Genomic DNA, 20,621 nt, shown 5'->3' with positions numbered 1-20,621 from the left:
ATATATATAACATAAGTCTAGTGTTTATAGATATTTGAATGTATAAAAGTTACAGATTATATCTTTAATACATTTCCTTTGGATATAAATCTAACATTTTACATAGGGGATATAATACTTTTTGTCTAAATTTGCCGCATTCTTGTTGTTTTATTTATTAGAAATTTAAGAAAATATTTTTTTCTCAGGGAAAGAAAAATACTGAACTAACCAAAATACAGAGAGATGGATGTGGTCTTGCTTTTGCTTCTGACGTTGTGTGTTTGTGTCACATGTTTTCACTGCCTGAATCTGTTATAAAGCAGCTGGAGTGAGGCTTTTATTTGGGTGAATGAGGCTCTATAATAGTCGTGTTCTTCTGTCTCAGTTTCTGCTCATTCACATCTTTACATCTTCTTTTGCAAGATTATTTGAGTAAGTGTTTTCCTTTGATGCTTTGTTCCAGCTTGGCTTTCGTTAGTTAGGTGTAACTAGTGAATTATGAATGTTTTAGTGGGTGTTACTTTTGCTGCATGAGCTTGGTTATCCTCTTTTTATGGAAGCCCATTTCTGCCAATGTGATGAAAAAAGAAACTACCAAGTAAATATAATGAGAAACTTTCTCAAAATAAGGAAACAGTATCTCAAAATAATGAGTACATTTCTTAAAATAATGACAATGATAATAATTAGTAGCTCAAATAATGAGAAAATGTCTAAATATTTTGACTTAGTATCATAAAATACCGTATTTTCCGGACTATAAGTCGCTCCGGAGTATAAGTATCAGTCAAAAAATGCCTCATGAAGAGGAAAAAAACATATATAAGTCACACCGGACTATAAGTCGCATCTATTTAGAAATGTATTTCACAAAATCAATGACCAAGAACAGACAGAGACTATGTAACTGGACACATAGAGGCCAAAAAGATTGAGAATTCTACCGGGAATGTTTACTGAAGACGAAGGAGTGAAATGAGGTGAGCTTGGCGATACGAAGGCGGACAATTTACAAAAGATTCACTGAACAAAAATGCTGATGTGGTACATGAGAATTTAGCTAAAAATGTGGAGAATGCAATGCAATCAAACATTTTGGACGATGTCTAGGCAAGAAGGTCCACCTGCAAAGTCATTTATATTCATCTCCTTTGCAACTACCAGGGCGTGGAGACGTAACTGCACCGTTGACGAGCCTCTCCCGGCAGCACGTTGTTCAAGCACCCATCTGTGGACTCGTTCCTCCAGCTCTGGCCATCTTGCTTTCAGCCCGCGATTAGCTTTCTTTGTTTCCTTCATTGCAGTAAGAGTAACCTCTGCTTTTCGCCAGTCCCTCAAAAGTTTCTCACTCACTCCAAACTTTCTTTCTGCTGCTCGATGACTGTTTTTGGCTGCATATTTTGCTAGCATCAGTTTATAATCTGCAGAGTATGACTTTCTTTTGGGGGGCATTTTGTTTGTGACTAGTCTTTCCATTCCAGTTGTCTTTAAGTTAATGTTTCAGTTAATTATTTCAAGCCTAGAGCGCCTTCTCGTGGCTGTGGACGGTAATGTTTAGGCTACTCCTCGTTTCATGTCGGAACTATTATTCAAAAACATGTTAAATTTCATATATAAGTCGCACCTGACTATAAGTCGCAGGACCAGCCAGAATATGAAAAAAAGGGCGACTTATAGTCCGGATAATACGTTAATGAAAAGATTTCTCATCATTTTGTCAAAATATTGAGAAAGCTTCTCGTTATTTGATATATTAATAATATTTTGAGATACTAAGTCATTTTTTTGTGGACATTTCTTATTATAATGATTTACAGAATCCTTTTTTTTTCGTCATATTGGCAGAAATGGGCTTCCATACCTTCTTGCAGTGGTGTGTGTGTATATAGGTACTGTACCTATTTGTGCTTACACACATGTGTACATGTAGAGAGTCAAACGTACATTTGATGTCCCCTTGCAAGTTTGAATCCAGATACTATAATTGTGCTTTTTAATATTAATTATACTTTACACAGTAATAGTGTAATATATTCTCCTGCATTGGTATTTCAATACAGATCCGTATTTATTCCATTTTTTTTCACATTTCCAATGTTTCTTTGTATGTTTTCAACTCCTGAAGTTTTGCTTATAGGAAATGATTCATTCCTGATTGATGGTAAGTCTTCACTGATGCAGGGATCTCTGTGTTCGTAACAGCTACAGTTACTGTATGTTGAATTAGTTTTATAACTCAGTATAGATGCAGCTGTTTGTCTGCAGCGGTCGTCAGCTGAGGTGAATTCTCTTTCATGAATGAATAAGTACATTTTCTTCAAAGTTTAAATTATCAATCAACTAATAAGTCTGGTGATATTCTGTGTTTTTCTGCTTACTAACTAACTAAGGATCAAGCAGTATGTTTTTTTAGGGCTGATACAGACACTGATTGTAGTAATCAAGGGAATCAATAACTGATATTTGCTGTAAAAAATAAAAAAACTAATCAGTGGTAGAGTGTAACTCAGTACATTCACTCAAGTACTGTATGTAAGTACAGTTTTGAGGTACTTTACTTGAGTTTTTTCATTTTCTGCTACTTTATACTTCCATTCCACTATATTTATTTAATAACTTAAGTTACTACATACTTTGCAGATTCAAATTATTAATACAAAATCAATTAAATAAGTGATGACAGATCATTATATATAATACTATTAATCAAAATCCACAAAGTTCAGGTATTGGAATTGGTATCAGGAAGGAAAAAATGGTATCAGAACATCACTAATTTATTTGATGAGCAAGGTATTGTGTGTGGATCCAAAATTGAGGTGACTACATGAGGCATTTTTATTCTGATTGGGCTTTTTTTTTTACAATTATTAGTGGAACTTTTCACCCAATGTGTATTAATCCGCAGCTGAAAATAGTTCCCAACAAATACATGACTTCCTCCTGTTTGAGTAACGTTTGCTAAACGTTTGCCTTTAAAAGCCTATAACTATAGAACAACACCAGATATGATATAATTATTAATGAATGAATCTGAAAGGAATTATAAAGAAGGAATGACTGAAACTGAATTCCCCTCAATGCTTCTAAGAAAATAAATCTGTAACAATAGTCCGATATGGAGTTTAATCCCAACTCTTCCCTCATGACAATAGTAGCTGTTACTGTTTATCATCGCTGATGGAGTGAAAACAGGATGAATGTGTGGTTTGTCTGTCTCTGTCCGCAGGTGAAGACCGTTATCAACCTGCTGTTTGCTGCCTACACAGGAGACGTCTCTGCCCTGAGGAGGTGCTCACACTTTTCTTACTAACTTATATATTGACCACCGTACATTCCTAACATGTAAACTGTGTGTAATTATTATTTCACTGATATTAATAATAAGCTTTATTTATAGAGGACCTTTCAAACAAAGTGCTTTACAATGAAACAGAACACATTTACAACAAAAAGCGAGTACACAAAGAGAGCAAAATGAACTAAAATGTCATAAAATCAATGATAAGCCCTTTAAAAATAGTGGGTTTCTAAACATTGTGTATCAGTCTGGACCATGAAGGATGCAACCGAGGATCTCGGGGAGCAGGAAGGGACATAGAGCACTAAAAGATCTTTGAATAATTTAGGGCTGAGCCTCTAAGGGCTTTTTAAGTTATAAATAAAATCTTCAATTCTAAAAGCCACTGTAAAGAAAGCCCATTTTGGATGAGCAGGAGACAGGACAGGGATTCTTTACTGATGCCGGACAGCAGGGAATTACAGTGATCTAACTGACTGGTTATGAAGGCATGAATAACTATTTCCAGATTCATTCAATAACAGAAAGATGGTTAAAATCCTCCCAAGAGTGGACGGTTTGCTTCCCCTCTCTTTGCACTTTGGTGCCCTCAAGTGGCAGCAAGAGGAAGCTGTAAAAAAAAAGTCTCATTAATAGAAGCAAACAAACTAAATATTTACCTATGTGTTGACATCGACATCCTTCCTCATAAAATATTTGCTATATATTATTTAAAATGTTTTAAATCCAATATTGTTCATGTTTATGAGCTGGCAGATTTCTTCTTTCCTGCATTTGTTGGCATGTTGTTGCGTTTCTCGGTGTGGGGAAGCATTGGCAGCAATGTGTATCATCCACAGTGAAGCTTTAAGAAGAAGTATGGTGATGATGATAAACTATGAATGGCATGCTATGGAAGTTTAAAATTTTATAAACAGCGTCTGTTTTGAGGAAAAAGTGCAACGCTTCAGTGTTTCAGTCTGATGAGCAACCTCAAACTGTTAAATTTGCTGATAAGACGTGTCATTTTTATAAAGAATTTAATAATTAAAGGTACATATTAAAGGTAATTACAGTCATTTTGTGTGTGTGTGTAGGTTTGCGCTGTCGTCCATGGACATGGAGCAGAGGGACTACGACTCGAGAACGGCCCTCCATGTGGCAGCGGCTGAAGGTAACGTGCAGCATTAAGTCAATCTATCAATCTGTATTGATATTGTAGTGGAGTATAAAATGTGTTGTATATACTATTATGTGGTAGGAATTGGTTCTTAGGCTCCTTCCTCCCTCAGCTGAAACCTGTGGAATCATCAATATAATAAAATATACTTAAATATTGGTCCTGTCTACATACTTTCTGCACTTTTGTGTGGGGCTGTTTTTTCATTATCTCCATATATTAGAAATGTTTTAATGTGACAAAAGAAATGCCCCCATAAACAAGAGTCTGACAATAGTGAGAGGATTTTACACCTCTCCAACCAATCAGATTCATATGTATGTATGTGTTTCTAACATCTGCTCTTCTTTCAGGACACACAGAGGTGGTGCGCTTCCTCCTGGAGGCCTGCAAGGTGAACCCAGTACCCAGAGACAGGTGAGTCCAGGCTCTAGTGTGTGTGGTCTTTCCTCATCATCTGTACGTCTTCAAACTTTTAATGTAGCAGAAAATATACATGGTGTGGCTCTCCACCTCATGACTTTCTCTTTAACTTGAGCAGTAAGTATGAATCAGTAGAAGCAGAAGGACTATAATGACAGTTTATAATGCGTATATTATATAATTGATTACAAATCTTATGCGTACACAAACATTTCTGCTGACCATTTTCAAAAGCAACATAACAACAATACAACTTTAGAGTTTTTTGCTTTGGAAAATGTGAAAATAAACTTACAGAACATTACTTTAAATTGTTATTCACAGGGATTATTCAGTCACCTTCATTTTTAAGACTAGTTTAACAACAGGGGACAGTTACAGTTACTGCAGTTATAAAAATAAGTGTCAGTTTGGTCATTTAAAAGCTGTGCAGCTTTCGCTCCAGCAATAAATCTTTTGGAAATCAATCCATTCACGGGACTGAATTTACTATGTTTGAAAACTTGGCAACTTGCCCTTTTGAAGCAAGTTTCAGTGAAGTAGTTTAAGGGAGAAAAATTAATCTTAAAGAATATGTAGAGAACTTACAAAGAGCTGATAAAAACTACCCAACATTGTACGCAAGTAGAGCTGAAACGATTAGTCGATTAATCAATTACAGTAGCTGATTGAAAGGAAATGAATCTGCAGTTATTTTGTTAATTGTTATGTCATACTGTAATAGTAGAAGATTTGCTGCTTTTCATTTGAATCATTTTGAGGTTTTTGAGGATTGTGTAGGCGTCACTTTGGTATAATTTCTCTCTCTTTTCACCAAACAATCAATTGATTAATGGAGAAAATAATCAGTAAATGAATCCACAATTAAAAGAATAGTAGTAGTAATAGTTGTACCATCCTGCTTTTACATTAGTAAGTAATAATAATGTAATGATATAATACAATACAACAGTCACAGGGGACATTTTCCTGATTATACCTACATGCTTTTAGTTAAGTAAACTTTTCCTTCCACCAGAGTATTTTAACAGTGTGCTATTGGTCCTTTTTAACTCAAGTATAGGATCTGAACTCTTCCTCCACCACTGGTTGTCTTTGTATAGATGGGGGAACACGCCGATGGAGGAAGCGGTACACTTCGGCCACCACGACGTCGTCACCATCCTGCAGCAGTACCACGACAAATACAGCCCGTCTCCTGCTGCTGTCGACACGGAGAGCGCTGAGAAGAACTTGGACAGCCTGCTGTAGACCTGCTGCACACGTCTAGAGAACAAGTTCCTACGCGGCGTTGTGCTTCTCTGGATTAACTTAAACGTGATGAATTAGTTATTTGCCTTTTGTTGCTTTAGTTGCTTTCTGGCTGTACATCTCAGCCTCGCCCGTCTCATGATGTAACGTGTCTTGTATGTGTGAGTGAGCACCTTATGAGCACTGTTAGAACAAATGATACAATATCTAGATATCCGTAAATGCAACGTTTACAGCGTACTACTCCATGTAATCTGTCAGTACTGTCATTCACGTTTGTGGTATCACAGGATTTAGATTGTATCAAAGTGTATTAGTTTAGTTACAGTACAGTTTCTATTGTACTATTCTCTACCTGGTAATATTTGGATTGTGTTAGTTTTGTGAGAAGTGAGGTGTGTGGAAATTATGGTATAGACTTTATAATGCGTGTCTGATCGTATGATATGTGTGTGTGTGTGGGCACACTGCGGTTGTGTGCCTGTCGGATCTCCATATTACCTGCATTGTTCTCGGGACTGAGTTCAATCGGCAGGTTTTTACGAAGCTTCAAATCTCTGAAGTTTGGTGAAAGAATGTACTCTGAATGTATTTTTCAGTGGCAATAGAAGCAGTGTGTATTTATTTCATAAAGAGACTTTTTAAAGTGTAAAATTCTTCTAAAGACGTTGAGACTGTGTAATTTGGGATGGAGTAAAGTTGGTGACTTTATTTTTGTTTTTTATTCAAAGTTACATTTTTCTGTGTGTGAGTACATACTGTATATAAAGATGGACGAGCAAGAACTCCAGAGAAACTGAGATTGATTTTTATTCTCCATGATGGAAGTTAGCTTCTACTTTATTCATGTGGGATAACAAACTACATCACTAAGACGTTAGTTCACCGAAAATAATGTATTTATCATGTATGTAACAGTTAGGGGACTTCGGTCAAGGCTAATTGCTTCACTTTGGGGAGCTGTCATGTCGTCCATTTTTATATACGGTCAGTGGTGAGAGTTTGTAAACTTGACAGAAGATTGTGGATTCTCCGTCCTTTCCTGTCAACAGTGTGAGCAAACAAATTCCTTTTTTCAAACGAAAAATAAGAATCTAATGAAGATTATATATTTTTGCAAATTGGTTTCATTACTTATAGACAATCACATTTTTTGGGTTTGCTGCACGGAACAACTTCAGCAACACAATTTATGAAACGTTTGACGATGACAGTAATTATTCTGAATTTCTTGCAGTGATTCTTACAGAACTGATGCTATTTCCCAATTCTCTGTCACATATTTTCAGTCCAAAAAGTCTATGAATTTAAGAATGTACCGAAATGTCCTCAATGATATGTAGTATGAGAAAGTATATAAATGTCAACATTGCATACCGTACAATAACTGTAACAGGCTTCAAGTCATGGTGGCGGTTTTTCATAGTCTCACTGTAGCAATATGTATTTCCTGAAAACTGGAATTTAAAATACTTTACACTATATTCACTTTAATATCTCAATAGTGATTCTTGGTGTTTGATCTCGGAAAATTACAAAGAAAGGAGCCGACGCAATACTGGTAGAAAAAAACATTCTGCACACTGTGGAGCCCCAGAAGGACGATCTGATGAGTCTAAAGTAAAGTTTAAAACATGCTGTACATGACTAATTGGTTACAATTAAATTACTTTACTTAAAGACAATGTAAAAAAAAGTCAGCTATTCAAAAAGTAGAAGTTAAAGAGTAATCAGATACCAATCTGTATTTTTTCATTTGATTTCTGTCTAATCTTTGATTAATTGAATAATTTGACCCATTTGGGGCTTTAACAGTTATTTAAAGTTGAGTGGGGAAAACATCTCTTTGGTTCAACAGGTAACAACTCACATATGAAATATGACGATGGATCCAAACTCAACACTGTTTTCGTCCTTTAAGGGTTCCCAAGACAAAAAAAAGTTGAATAGTGCTTTGTTTACGGGTGGTTAAATCTTTGGCAAAGTGTTAGCTTATCATATGTTTTTTTATTGGTAAAAGGTATAAAAAGTTACTAAAAATATCAGGAAAACTCATCTCTGATGTAATATTCACAAGAAATAATCTGCTCCAAATTCCTCGTTTTACACAAACCTCCTGCAGTTATTGTGTTCACTGTTTGGGTTCATTGTACAGTTTGTCAGTTGTTCTGTACCAATATTGTAATGCACTGAATATGATATTAAATATCCATAAAATATGTCACTTAGTCAGGGGTCGTCAGTTTACTTAATGATAGAAGAGGTTGGGATCGACTGGTATGTAAGAAAAACTGTGGAGGCAAACTAGTTTTTAAAAGCCCAATCTGTGTTTTTTTTTAAACATTAATATTCTGGGTACTTTAATGTACTGAATATATTTTTCATGCTTTTCATATTAAATAAAAATATAGGCTTGTTTTACTCCTGTGTATACATTCATCCGACTTGTATACAAAACAATATTGATGGAAACAAGCATGTAATGGTGTCAGAAGACAGTAATGTTGACAAATTGTGACTTCAGGCTACATTCTGGTATATTTTATCCACTGGTTATTTTAACAAAATATTCAAATTATTCAATTTACTCTTGTGGCACATATGTACTCAGTTATACTTCAGACTCATCAGGTAACCGATTAGTAACACACTTGCTTGTGGGACTCCACTTATTTAAGAGCTGAAAATATGGACAAGGACTACAATAATACAAAACTTGCAGTCAAGACATGAGACCTATGAATGTGTTTGTGCTCTTCTCTGTATAAACAAAGTTATTATTATATGTTGAGTACTGTATAATGCAGATGTAATGTCTCTTGGCACTGGAATGCGTTCAGATATGTTTATTTTAATAAACAAAAATAAAGAACATCTACAGTACAGTATTGCGCCCCCCCCCACACACACACACACACACACACACAGCAGCATAACTTCATCTTCCTTTCACATTCCTAAGAGGAAGTTCACTTTGAAAACAGTACAGTAGAAAAACATTTCAATTACATTTAGAAGAATCTTAAATTTACTGTAATTGTAATCATCAATAATCCTTTTTTTGTACATTAATATCCAGTATGATGCTTCATTTTCATAGAAACACCAGCACCACAAGAACACTGAATTAGGGATGTCCCGATCAAGTAATTTCATATCAAGTATTTTATATACACACAGAGAGAGTTGATGATCGCTGCACAGTGCATGAAAGCTTTATGAGTAAAAACAGAAACAACGATCGGATTGGGTCAGTAACTCTCAATATAGATCAGTATAAAAAAATGCCTAGATTGGATCGGGACATCCCGACTCTGAATCGGACAGCACATTTTTAGTATGAGCTACTATAATCAGCAAAGCTCTGAGATGATGTTCCGGGGCCAAAGAAATCAGGATAGAGTTCCTGAAGCAGTTGATCAAGGTCCATCTACAAAAAAACAAAAAGATTTTGTTTAAATTAACTGCAGATGAAAAGTCGTCTCATACAAACAAGGAAAATCAATCCAGCCGGCTATAGAACTAGTAGAACTAATTACTGTTGGCAGGGAGTATTTAGTTAAGTAATAATATTACTATTGTAATGAGTAATGAATAATTCATAACTAGCCCAACATTGCTCACTTTTGCCTCTTATGATACAAAGTTATATCAACACATAGACGTCTTTGATCGAACGTCAAAACTGGTATTTCTTCACATTCTGTTCATCATTTTTGTTGATTTTTTAACATTTTAAAACTGAAATACTTCACCTTTTAATGACTGCAGGGAAAGTAGAGGTAACATTTCAAACTCACACTTATTTCTGTGTCCATGTCCATGTCCATGTCCGTAAAGGGAATCTCCCTAGGTGGAGATGGAGGTGGCGTAGGAAAGCTGTAGAAAATGTTAGGGAACAGCTGTAGGTCAAAAATAAGTGATGCAAAGTGTTTATTCTGGATGTATTTTTCGTTTTAATTATTATCGTCTTACGTTGACACGGGAATGTTGGTCCTCTTGACGTACCCATCAATGATCTTCTGAGTTGCTGACAGTGCTGCAGGAACAGAGGGGATTAGAGGTCATTGCAGGGCTCATGTTTAATAAGGAATTGTACGCAGCTAAGGACATTACACTGACTTAAACAGGATAACCCAAGCCTCATTAAAACATTGGCTCAGCACATAATTGATGACACTTATGAATAAAGTGTTTTGGAATTAGAGCCCGGCTGATATAGGATTTTTTAGATGGATACCGATTGTAGAAACTGAAGTTCTGTCAGTTATTTATGTGACATTATGTGTATTATATATGCGACAGCGACATTACGTGAGTTCTTGTAGTAGCGTCCAAGAGCGGTGTCTTTGTGAATGTCTGGGTAAAGATAGCGCAGAGGATTCCCGGTCACGTTCGTCTCAGCTTTCAGACTGTAGAGGTTAATAATGTCTGGCAGACACATGCCAGACAGCTCAGGCTTGGTGTAGGGCTGCACTGCATGCACGTGGGTTTCTACAGGGGAACCACATACAGAAAGAAAAGTAAACACACAAAAGAAGACAAATCAGTGTATTAGATACAGTATACGGCGGCTGGCACGCCCCTGGTTTGGTAAAGCACACTGGAGTACCAGCACTGAAGCAATAAAACACGTGCATGCAAAAGAGTGTACACAATGTTTAGAATATTCTCACCACTTTATTTTGCTAAAATAAGTAAAATAGTAATTCTTTTAGCTGGTGTACCACTGCTTGATCTGCAGCAACTTACGTTAGCTCAGATCTAAAATGAACGTGTTAAAATACCAAAATCACACAAACAAACAAACAAACTGATTGAGGCAGTGGCGAACCAGAAACTCCTGTGTTCTGCAGCTTAGCTTTCATGTCTGCTTCTCCAAATCGAGGCCGTGCCAACCGACATCTATTGTAGGTAATAGACTGACTTTGGCCTCATACTACCTCATACTAACCCACTTAAACCCAATTATAACTTATTAGGCATGAGTAGTACCAGTAACAACCAGAAAACTTGATTGCTGTTACAATGTAGAAATACTGTTAGTGTTACTCAGTCCAGCTGCTATCTAAAAAGGTTTTCCACCAGATAGATGTCATCAGTCCCAATCATGTCGTTAAACCCAAGTTTTGAATTTTGTCCGACCTCAGAAGCATGTAGAGAAACGTACCACCGTTGGTGTGCTCCACCCAGCTGAAGGTGATGGCTCCGTCTTTGTTGGTCTCGCTAAAGCGGAGCAGAAAGGTCCCGGTCTGTTTTTCCTGCAACAAGGTCAGTGTTCTCTTCCTGCTCACGAACCCCATGATGCAACTGAAACCCACATGATGAGAGTTTAGTTAACTGGGAGGCACAGTGACTGAAATCTCCATCCTCATTCACAAGTAACAGAGGTGTCAAAGTTTTGAGTATCGCAATCAAAAGCAGGACAGACGATTCTCCCAGAACAGGATTAATCCTGCTGGTGGATTTTTGCAGGTGAGTTGTCATTATGAAGTACCCTTCAGCTCCACCTAGAGACTATTCTTTTGTTTTTGTGTTTGTTCTCAACTGGTGAAATTATCTCTTTATCAAGATCAAATCACAAATCGAGATTTGATAGTGAAACAACAGCATATATATTCAAGTTGTTGTTGTTAAATTGTGGATTTGGACACAAAATAATGATACTTAGAAGACTGTTTCGTTATGTTTCAGTGGTCTCATTTGCTGCTGACCACCATCTCGTTACTAATGTGATAATTATTGTGAGTGATTCAGTAAAACATTGCTGAGATGACTCAGGATTTGTCTTACCCGTCCCGCCAAAGATCCACCAGGTGTTTTTTGACCAAATCCAGGATTCCGTCAATCCAAATCCAGGCACCTTCGTTCTGTCCACACAGGAAGGCAAACAGAAGGACTGGTTACGGTCATTGACAGTACATAATTAGTGGGTCTTTCAAGTTCCTGTTCATGTAATAAATGATGGTCCCATTTAGAGTGAAACAGACAATAACGCAGGGTATGCTTTGGGTCGTGGCTAAATTGCGATTGACTCATTCTCAGTGAGTCCAGCTCAACACACAAAACTCAGTAAACTAGGCGGTGCTGATCAAATATGAATCAAGATTCATTCTCTGCATTGACTCTTTCTCCCTTAAAATCTTTTCAGGAACCTATTTTAGTGTTTCCTGCTACAGACTTGGAGTACTTCACCTCAGCTGGCTCAGAAAAACCGACATGCTGACAACCGTAATGCCGTCAAACGGTTCTCCACAAACCAATGAGTGATGTTACGATAGGTTCACGCTTGGTTTCAATGAATGCACACACACTTAAGTCCTAGAGGTTGTACCAATTGTGTAAACCAGTGGTTCCAAACCTTTTTCCTTAACCGATTTTTCATATTATATTCAAAACTGTACAATGAACCCAAATAGTGAACTCAATAACTGCAGGAGGTTTGTGTAAAACATGTTTAAGGAAGCTTTTGTACAATTCTCTTGTCTGTCTAGTCTGTCTTTTGTATTTTTAAAATAATTTTTAACTTGACAGAAGTGAACCAAATGCTGAGAAAGAAGAAGACCTCACAACCCTCCATGAAGCATTGGTGGCCCCTAGTGGGGGTCCCGACCCCCAGGTTGGGATCCACTGGCGTAAACTACAATAATAACAAGAATCTTCCTCAACACTCACCTTGGAGAACTTGCTCCAGTGCACGAGATCATCAGGACCATCTGTGAAGAAAAGTAGAGAAATTAACATCCAAGAATACAAGATGCTTAATTCAAGAACCATATTTAGTACAATATAAACTATACAACTATACAATATGTAATACACAAACTATACAAAAAGCTATTAATTAATTATTAATTTACTATATCAGTAGTATAGATAGCTGTTTGTCAAATTTAAGTCAATAAAAATAAGTGTTTACAGAGTGATAACAAGTGTTTTAGAGGCCGTTTTTCACAGATATAAATACAGGTGTCTTGACTTGCCTTGGGCACAAAAAACACAGTTTTAAAGGAATAGTTTGACATTTTACCAAATACACTTTCTTTCTGAGAGCTAGACGAGAAGATTGATACCACTCTCAGCACAGCAGGCGAGCTTAGCTTAGCATAAAGATTGGAAACAGCAAGCCTGGCTCTGTCCAACAGCAACAAAATCCACTAATTAACATGTTTAAACAAAAGTTTTCTCATCTAACTCTCAGCTCATTTTTTGATGCAGTATCTGTCATTAAAATGTAATGTAGAATCAATTTTAATCTTCTTCTGCAACAAGAGGTGAAGTCTTACAGAGCAAACTATCCCTAGAAAGCGACACCATTCAATTCTGTGGAAGAGGTGGTCAAACACTCACCCCCCACAATTTTGTCTCTCAGCATTGCGAGCTGATCTTCGTCGAGTCCTCGCTTTCCAACGGACAAAAACTGCCAGCTCAGAACCTGAGACAGCTGCTGCCAGGTGAGTGGTGGCGGGTCGGCAAACAACGACAGGTTCTACAGAACAAAGTTCGGACAAATGAGTCTAATGTGCATATTTACGACTGTTTTATGTCTCACCCTTCAACAGATCTTTACCCTCGGCTCGCTGGTGGACAGTGTGTTGTACCACATGACGGAGGCCCAGGCACTGAGGACCTGATTGGTACTGGAGATGACAATCACAGGCAGGGAGCTGGCCTGGACCGACACAGGAGGAAGAGGAGGAGATTGTTCAATAAACATTAAAATATTTGTCTGTCACTGACACAATTGCAGCTCTAATAGAGCTTTCTTGTCAACCGCTTACTGTTCAAGTTCAGTGGCAAAGAGCTCGCTGAAAGGGAAATGATCATTCACTCACCTCAAGGTTGCACTCCAGTCCAGCATGTTTAAACTCTGCCACAAACTTAATGATGTGGAGTTCCTCGGTGACGCCCAGACGAGTCTGATGAAGAAGATAGAAACATTGTTTTAGGGGGAAATGACTTGCATAAAAATAAATATAGTAGTGTACAGAAAGAAAAACGTAAAGGTCCAGTGTGTCCAACATTTAGGAGGATTAATTGGCAGAAATGGAATATAATATTTATGTTTTCATTAGTGTATAATCACCTGAAAATAAGATTTGCTGTGTTTTTGTTACCTCAGAATGAGCTGATATATATATATATATATAGAGAGAGAGGGTCCTCTTCTACGTTGAACCACTACAAACCAAACACTGGCTCTAGATAGGGTTTCCCAGCTACCAAAGTTTCTTCTACATGCTTGGAAGACTGTACTGTGGCTGTAATCTGCAACTTCACCACTAGAGGTCATTAAATCCTTTAAATGTATTTTATTAACTCTGAAGTAATCATACATTCTTGTACTGAAGCCTTTTCCCTCTAAAAGATGCCATCAAACATTGTAACTTCATCACCTTCACTACGTTAGATCCCTCAAAGCTTACAAAATGTTTTTATCTCATAACCACTTTTGAGGAAGGCAGAGATTTAAGTTTTAAAACATGGTATTATTTTTCAGTGATTTTAAATGTCGACAGCCAGCCGGTGGCGACCTGTGAATACAGTTAATATATCAGAATTTGAATGTCTCCTCATACCTCAGAGGATCCTTTGTATCTTCCTCTTTTTTCCTTTAGAAACTGAAAAAAAAAGCAGTCATTATATAGTCTACTATTCTGGTTTAGGGCATGTGATGTATGCATTGTATTACTGTTCATAAAATACAAAGCTATATGTTTGTTTAGTTACAGATGGACACAGATACAAAATGTGATTTATATTTTGCTTTAACATCAGTTTGCAGACTTTCATACCATGTGACCAAACTCTGCCACCAAGCCTCCATCCGGCGTGTCCACATCCAACACCTTACACTCCTCCCTGTTGAATTCAAAGTGACGGAACCTGCAGCAACATCAAACCAGAGTTTTTCTGTGTTCAAAGATGTATCAGCTGTGAGATGTATGAAAATGTAAGCAATGCATCAGTTTACTTTTTAGATTTTTCCAGTGGTTTTGATAACCTTTACTTACCCTTTAATTGTCTTGGCTTCTTGAACATCCCTTATTTTTTTTAGGAGAAACGAGACAAAGGAAGATTGATAAGGAAACAAAGAACAATAAAAAAAAGGAAGCTGGCTCATACCAAGGTTTTCTTTGACTTACTTGTCAAATACAGGTTTGACTTTCAGCAGGTCCTTGAATACTGGGAGGTTTGCTAAGAACCTGAGGAGAGAAGAAACACATACTGATAAATGATCCCAGATACAGATTTTTGATACAGAAGAAAATACATTAAACAGACGGTACAATTGCTGGAGAAACAGTTTTAACTGCTCCTTACTCAACCTAGAATGACCAAAAACTGAATATCTGCACAGGATTGAACTATAGTGAATATATAAATACTATAAATAACTGCATCCCTGGTTCCAGTCACTCCACAGTTTTTTATCCAACCTAGATGTATCAGCTCTGTTTGGGCAGATTTTTCCTTAATAGTCCTCAGAGCAACACTGTGTGCGGTGCAGCCTCACCTCACTGTCACCGAGAATCGCACCCTGGTCTTCAGCATCAGAGGTCGTTGTTGTAAACTCGACATGGCAGGTTGTTTTGCAACCACGAGAGCACTGCAAAGCAAGACCACAACAAAAAAACGGTGTGTATCAGTCTGCGTGTATGTACTGTATACAACACTGAAGAGTTATATGATGCCATGTCTCACTTTGCAACAAGTTTTCTGAGCAAGGACAGTGCAAATTTCTCAATTTCTGCCATGGGACCGGCGAGGTTGGAGTTATCAGTGCTGCTGTACTTTGTGTTCTGGTCTTGCAGTTTCTGCAGCTGTTCACGCACTCGTAGCAGCTCCTCCGCCACAGTCGTGAACCTGCGTGTGCAACATTAATAAGTTAATAAGTGTCACAGCCTCAGTGTGAAACATGAAAAGCCAAGGTAGCACCAGTAAGTCCTCACCACTTCTGGAGATGGTCCAGCGAGATGTCAACTGGACTTCCAATGCAGGCCATCTGCTGCCTGCGCTTCCACTCAGGCAACTCCACATCTGTGAGAGTTGCCACAATCTCCTCGGTCAGTTTTAAAATGTTCACTATCTGCTGCAGCAATATCTGTGTGACAAAAAACAAAACACAGCAAGTGTTTTAAAGTATGTGGGGAAGAAGTGTAATTAAGCTGCTGAACAACAACCTTACTGCTAATGTAGAGATTGCTGTGGCTTAGAATCATTACATCAAGAAAAGCACCCATGATTTAAACTATTTGTATACCATGGTCTGGGTGAATACTGAATACTGCTAGGTGTCCATTAATTTATATATAACATATATATAACTTATAGATATTTCATACTTCTATTCAAAACGGTACAATAAACCCAAACAGTGAACTCGGTAACTGCAGGAAGTTTGTGTAAAAACAAGCAATATGGGTGAATTTTGAGCAGATTATTTCCTATTTTTTAATTTCTTAATAGGCTTCTTTTTTTTTTTTTACAATTTCAGTGTTCTCTTGTTCTTGGCGCTTTACCGTTATTCTATTAGACAATTTACTTTACTTTCCATTTACTTTTCTTCACATAAGTGAACCAAATGCTGAGATATAGGCCTACTGTGTATATAAAAAAAATTTTGTCCACCCCTTAAAATCAAGGAGGTCTTGCGACCCCATGAAGCTTTGTCAACCCCTTGTGGGAGTCCCGACCCCCAGATTGGGAACCACTGAACTAAGGGGCTGTATAAAGGGCCCCAGTAAGATAAATATGGATGTTTTTGAGGACTGAATCATGAAAAGCAACTGTAGTGGAGTCTAGTGGAGTGCAGTACCTGCTTTGTTTGTGTGATAATGTTGGCCTGCTTAAGACATTTCTCTTTCACAACAGCCTGGGACTGAGCCAATCCAACATGCTCCTTCACTGTTAAGCACAAATATGACACATAATATGAGACATAAGTGAAGCATGTACTCGAAACAACCCCTATCACCTGTGTCTTTATGCCTCCCACCATACCTTGGATTTGCCAGGTCTCCTGTAGGAATTCTAGGTTTTCGTTCTGGTCCTCCAGTGACTTTATTTCCTTCTTTAAATCCTGCAATAGAGTTCACATATTAAGAAAAAGATACACTGTGTATTTCCCACGTTGGCTGTCAGGCAGGAATACAAACCAGCAAATAAGTGCGTAGTCAAAAACTACATTTACCGAAGTCCTCCTTTTCATTTCATTGACTTTGTTGTCCAACATTCTCCATTTTTGATCCAAGGCTGGATTGCCGCAACCCTGACAAAAACAAATACATTACTCTTATCTTTGTCTAAATGAGACAGAACAAGTAGAAAGACATCATACTCATCTGTGTAGCACTTGATCAAAGGGAAAGTTAAACTAAACAAAAGTGCTCAGGTCCCTGAGTCGTCTTGTTCAGTTTGAAGTTTACAGCTGATATCACCTTACCTGTGCTTCAGAAGCTGTAGCCAGGATTTTCTTCTCCTCCTTTAGGCATTTAGACAGGATTACGGCCAAGTATAGTGGCTGAGCTTGAAAGTGTTTCTAAGTGGAAAAAAACAATCACAAAAGTAATAAGAGGCTATAATTATTCATATTTAATAAAAAAAACAATTAAAATTAAATGTACTGTTCCTATAACAGCACATCTGCCCTACCATCAAGTAGTCTCTGATCCCTGGAAAATCAGGTCCCTGCAAAATGTTGTTCTCCTGGATAGAACGGTTCCACTGTTCTTCCAAATACTCGAGGAGTGCATTGAAACAAGTTCTTGCTTTATTTTCATCATCAGCTGCCGAATCCCTGACAAAGAGCAACAGGAGACTCACATTCAGTCAGGGATTGTGAATGTCTACGCAGGAATGAGGGCACAATCTGTATAAAATAATTCCATCAGCAGCTTTTCCTTTTAATTATTTATATAATTTTTAATGTATTTTTAATCATTTCGAGGTTTGGACAATTGCTGGACAGCATTTCTCAGTATTTTCTGAATTTGTACAAACCAACGATCAATTAATTGATAATACAAACAGCAGATTTAACGACATGGGAATGAGACGATGAGAAGTGAGTAGGGGAAATTAAGGTGGCCGCAAAACTCAAAACTTCAAAATGACTCCATGGAAGGCGAGTTGTAGCATCTGGAAGATAAAAAAGGCTAAGGTAACAAAGATTTGCCTTTAAACAACAACACTTTTTGTCATATTTGCTGAAACTTTCACTATATCCTGACAGTAGTATATGAAAACAACCAATCAGAGCAGAGTAAAGAGTTGTGTCTCATCCCCTGATGTCACAGATAATGTGACCAGAGTACGTTATTGTGGCACATTTTGAGGTAGTCGTAACAGTTTAGGCCTTTAGACTTTGTGAAGGACTCAATAAATGTATTTTATTCATACGCAACTCTCCAAACTCCCATATCATGTAAATACATTAAACATAAAAGGAAACTAAAGTTTCACAGTTCTTATGGTCTTATGCTATTAATAGTCTGCAATAGTCGCCTTCCACAGACTTATAGGTGGTTTCCCAGTCTTTGTTGTAGCTGCATTTCCTTTTGTTCGTGGTAGTTTCCATCATATTCCACCTAAATCTGCACAGGTTGAGAATTTGTGGTAACTCTATACAGATTTCCTTGTTAGCCGTAGCAAAGACATCAAACATCACAGCCCCATGATGGCAAACTTTCCCTGCTTCTTTCACTGCAGTGATTTGACGTTTGAAAACAAGAGCCAATCAAATCACAGCTTAGGCCCATGAAGTGGGACACTTGTCTCATGTACTACCGTTAGTAAACGTTCCCTATTGCAGCTTTAAGTGAAGGATTTGAACAACTTCCTCCACCACACCCTAATAATCAGAGGCCACATTCTATCTTAAAACAGTTTACTCCCAAGCCTCTCAATCTGTTTACGTAAGATCTATAAAACCTTCATAAATTGTATTGATACTAAACTGACTGTGAAGACTGTGGAGATATCACAATGTTTATCTTGTGTTTCTGTAGTTGTGTGTTTTTACTGACTCACGTTTTAATAGGCCGGTGTCATATTTCTTAAAGAGAGATTGTCATAGCCTTCTTTTAAACGTTTTGTTGATTAAAGTTAAGGTGAAAACAACCAACAAAGCTCTGATACCAAACTATCTACATACACATACAGTATACGCTGGTAGTCAGTCAGAGTTGAGGGTGCTGAGAGAAAATGTCTCTATATAATGACGGCATACTAAATGCTTAATGCACAACATTCATTGTTTTTGGATTAATTTGAATGGCAGGGACAATTTATAGCCTGTTTAAGAGTTATTAACAACATTTTACACACATTTTATGACATTTTAGCAGGAAAAAAAACAATAAAAAAACTATTTTCTTGGCACAAATAACAGTGTACATATAGAAAACCCCAGTATAAACGAGCAAGTCATATATATCTATAAACTAACAGGTTTCATTATGACAGATTTTGGTGGGTGCTGCAGCTCTACTTCCTGTGCCCATGGTATACCAACTGTATTTTGCGCCAGTGCCGAACCGCGTCTGCAGTGCGCACATGTCGGCCAGGACCCAGTTTTAGTTTCTTCTTTAGCTTTCAGTGGCAATAATAACAGCAATATCCACATTAAGAGATACGCACAATATCACTGCATTGCAGTAGTATTGCATCTGAGGACTGAGCTTTGTTTCATCATCTCACCATCTGACGTCGCTGAGCTCTACGCATGGGTGAGAGCGTGCGTAATTTATCCAAAAATCCCGACTTTTGCAGGAATTCGCCGCCATTTGGGCAACTGCATTAGTGCATAGCAACCTTTATAAATGCTGTCCTTGTGAAAGTCTGAATAGAGGTCTCTCTTACCAGTCCTGGCTCTCTATCACGACGCACAGATAGTGGCGGATCTCTCTGGGAAGTTTCCCCTCATACAGCTGGCTCACCCGGCTCTGGAGCTCTGAATCCAGCCTCAGCAGTTCCTGCCACTGGGCCATCTGCAAGAACAAGTGACCGGTCTGAAAAACTACATAACGCATAATACATCCGATCCTCCGGCATGGAGCAGTACAGCTGCTTGTGCGTCTTGAAAGGACAAAGTTCCCATAAAAAAAAAACACAATATAAGTGTTATTGTATTCTACATATTCCTACAGAAAACAAAAGGACTGAACCTACCATGTGGTTGTTATTGTTTGTAGTTGATCGATGAGGGAGCAGGATTATGTATGAAAGCAGTCAGACTGTCTGTGTGGGTCTGACAGGAGGAGGAAGGAAGGGTGTGTTATAGTCACCGGGCACTCCCACATACACACCACATGATTCTCGAGAAATGGGCTCCACAAACGGTGTCAAGTCACCCGGTGGTTGCCTAGTATGAGTTTCCGGTTGTTTAAAAAATAAACTAAACAAGATAAATCGTGTTTTTTTTATGTGAGAAGCTGTGTTGGTTTCATAAGACTCCGGACTCTTGTGTTCCGGGTTATATTGAACATAACCACCATAGAAGGA

At 37.7% G+C, this 20,621-nt stretch overlaps 2 protein-coding genes across 2 annotated transcripts in view; one reads left to right on the top strand and one right to left on the bottom strand.

The window, feature by feature from the left end:
• glsb (glutaminase b) overlaps positions 1-8,990 on the top strand; it is a 42,285-nt gene extending 33,295 nt beyond the window's left edge. The window contains exons 15-18 of the mRNA XM_051404888.1: positions 3,212-3,273; positions 4,360-4,436; positions 4,796-4,859; positions 5,969-8,990. Coding sequence (XP_051260848.1) covers positions 3,212-3,273; positions 4,360-4,436; positions 4,796-4,859; positions 5,969-6,116 — 351 coding nt within the window. The 3' untranslated portion in view covers positions 6,117-8,990. The remainder of the gene's footprint in view (positions 1-3,211; positions 3,274-4,359; positions 4,437-4,795; positions 4,860-5,968) is intronic.
• LOC127366128 (signal transducer and activator of transcription 1-alpha/beta) lies at positions 8,948-20,417 on the bottom strand. The gene is made up of 24 exons (XM_051404881.1): positions 20,289-20,417; positions 19,980-20,107; positions 17,772-17,916; positions 17,563-17,658; positions 17,311-17,388; positions 17,121-17,199; positions 16,936-17,024; positions 16,070-16,221; positions 15,822-15,983; positions 15,634-15,726; positions 15,263-15,322; positions 15,131-15,160; positions 14,912-15,002; positions 14,696-14,737; positions 13,952-14,035; positions 13,687-13,788; positions 13,467-13,605; positions 12,792-12,832; positions 11,910-11,986; positions 11,287-11,426; positions 10,431-10,610; positions 10,092-10,155; positions 9,917-9,995; positions 8,948-9,546 (listed from the first exon to the last, which is right to left on the bottom strand). Exons 1-24 carry the CDS (start codon positions 20,289-20,291, stop codon positions 9,451-9,453), a joined length of 2,250 nt encoding a protein of 749 aa, XP_051260841.1. The 5' UTR covers positions 20,292-20,417; the 3' UTR covers positions 8,948-9,450.
• Between the last annotated feature and the right edge of the window lie 204 nt (positions 20,418-20,621).

Source organism: Dicentrarchus labrax, unplaced genomic scaffold (assembly GCF_905237075.1).
Source record: "Dicentrarchus labrax unplaced genomic scaffold, dlabrax2021, whole genome shotgun sequence".
Lineage (NCBI taxonomy): Eukaryota > Metazoa > Chordata > Actinopteri > Moronidae > Dicentrarchus > Dicentrarchus labrax.
Note: the sequence above shows the minus strand (reverse complement) of the source record. Positions and strands in the feature narration are given on the sequence as shown.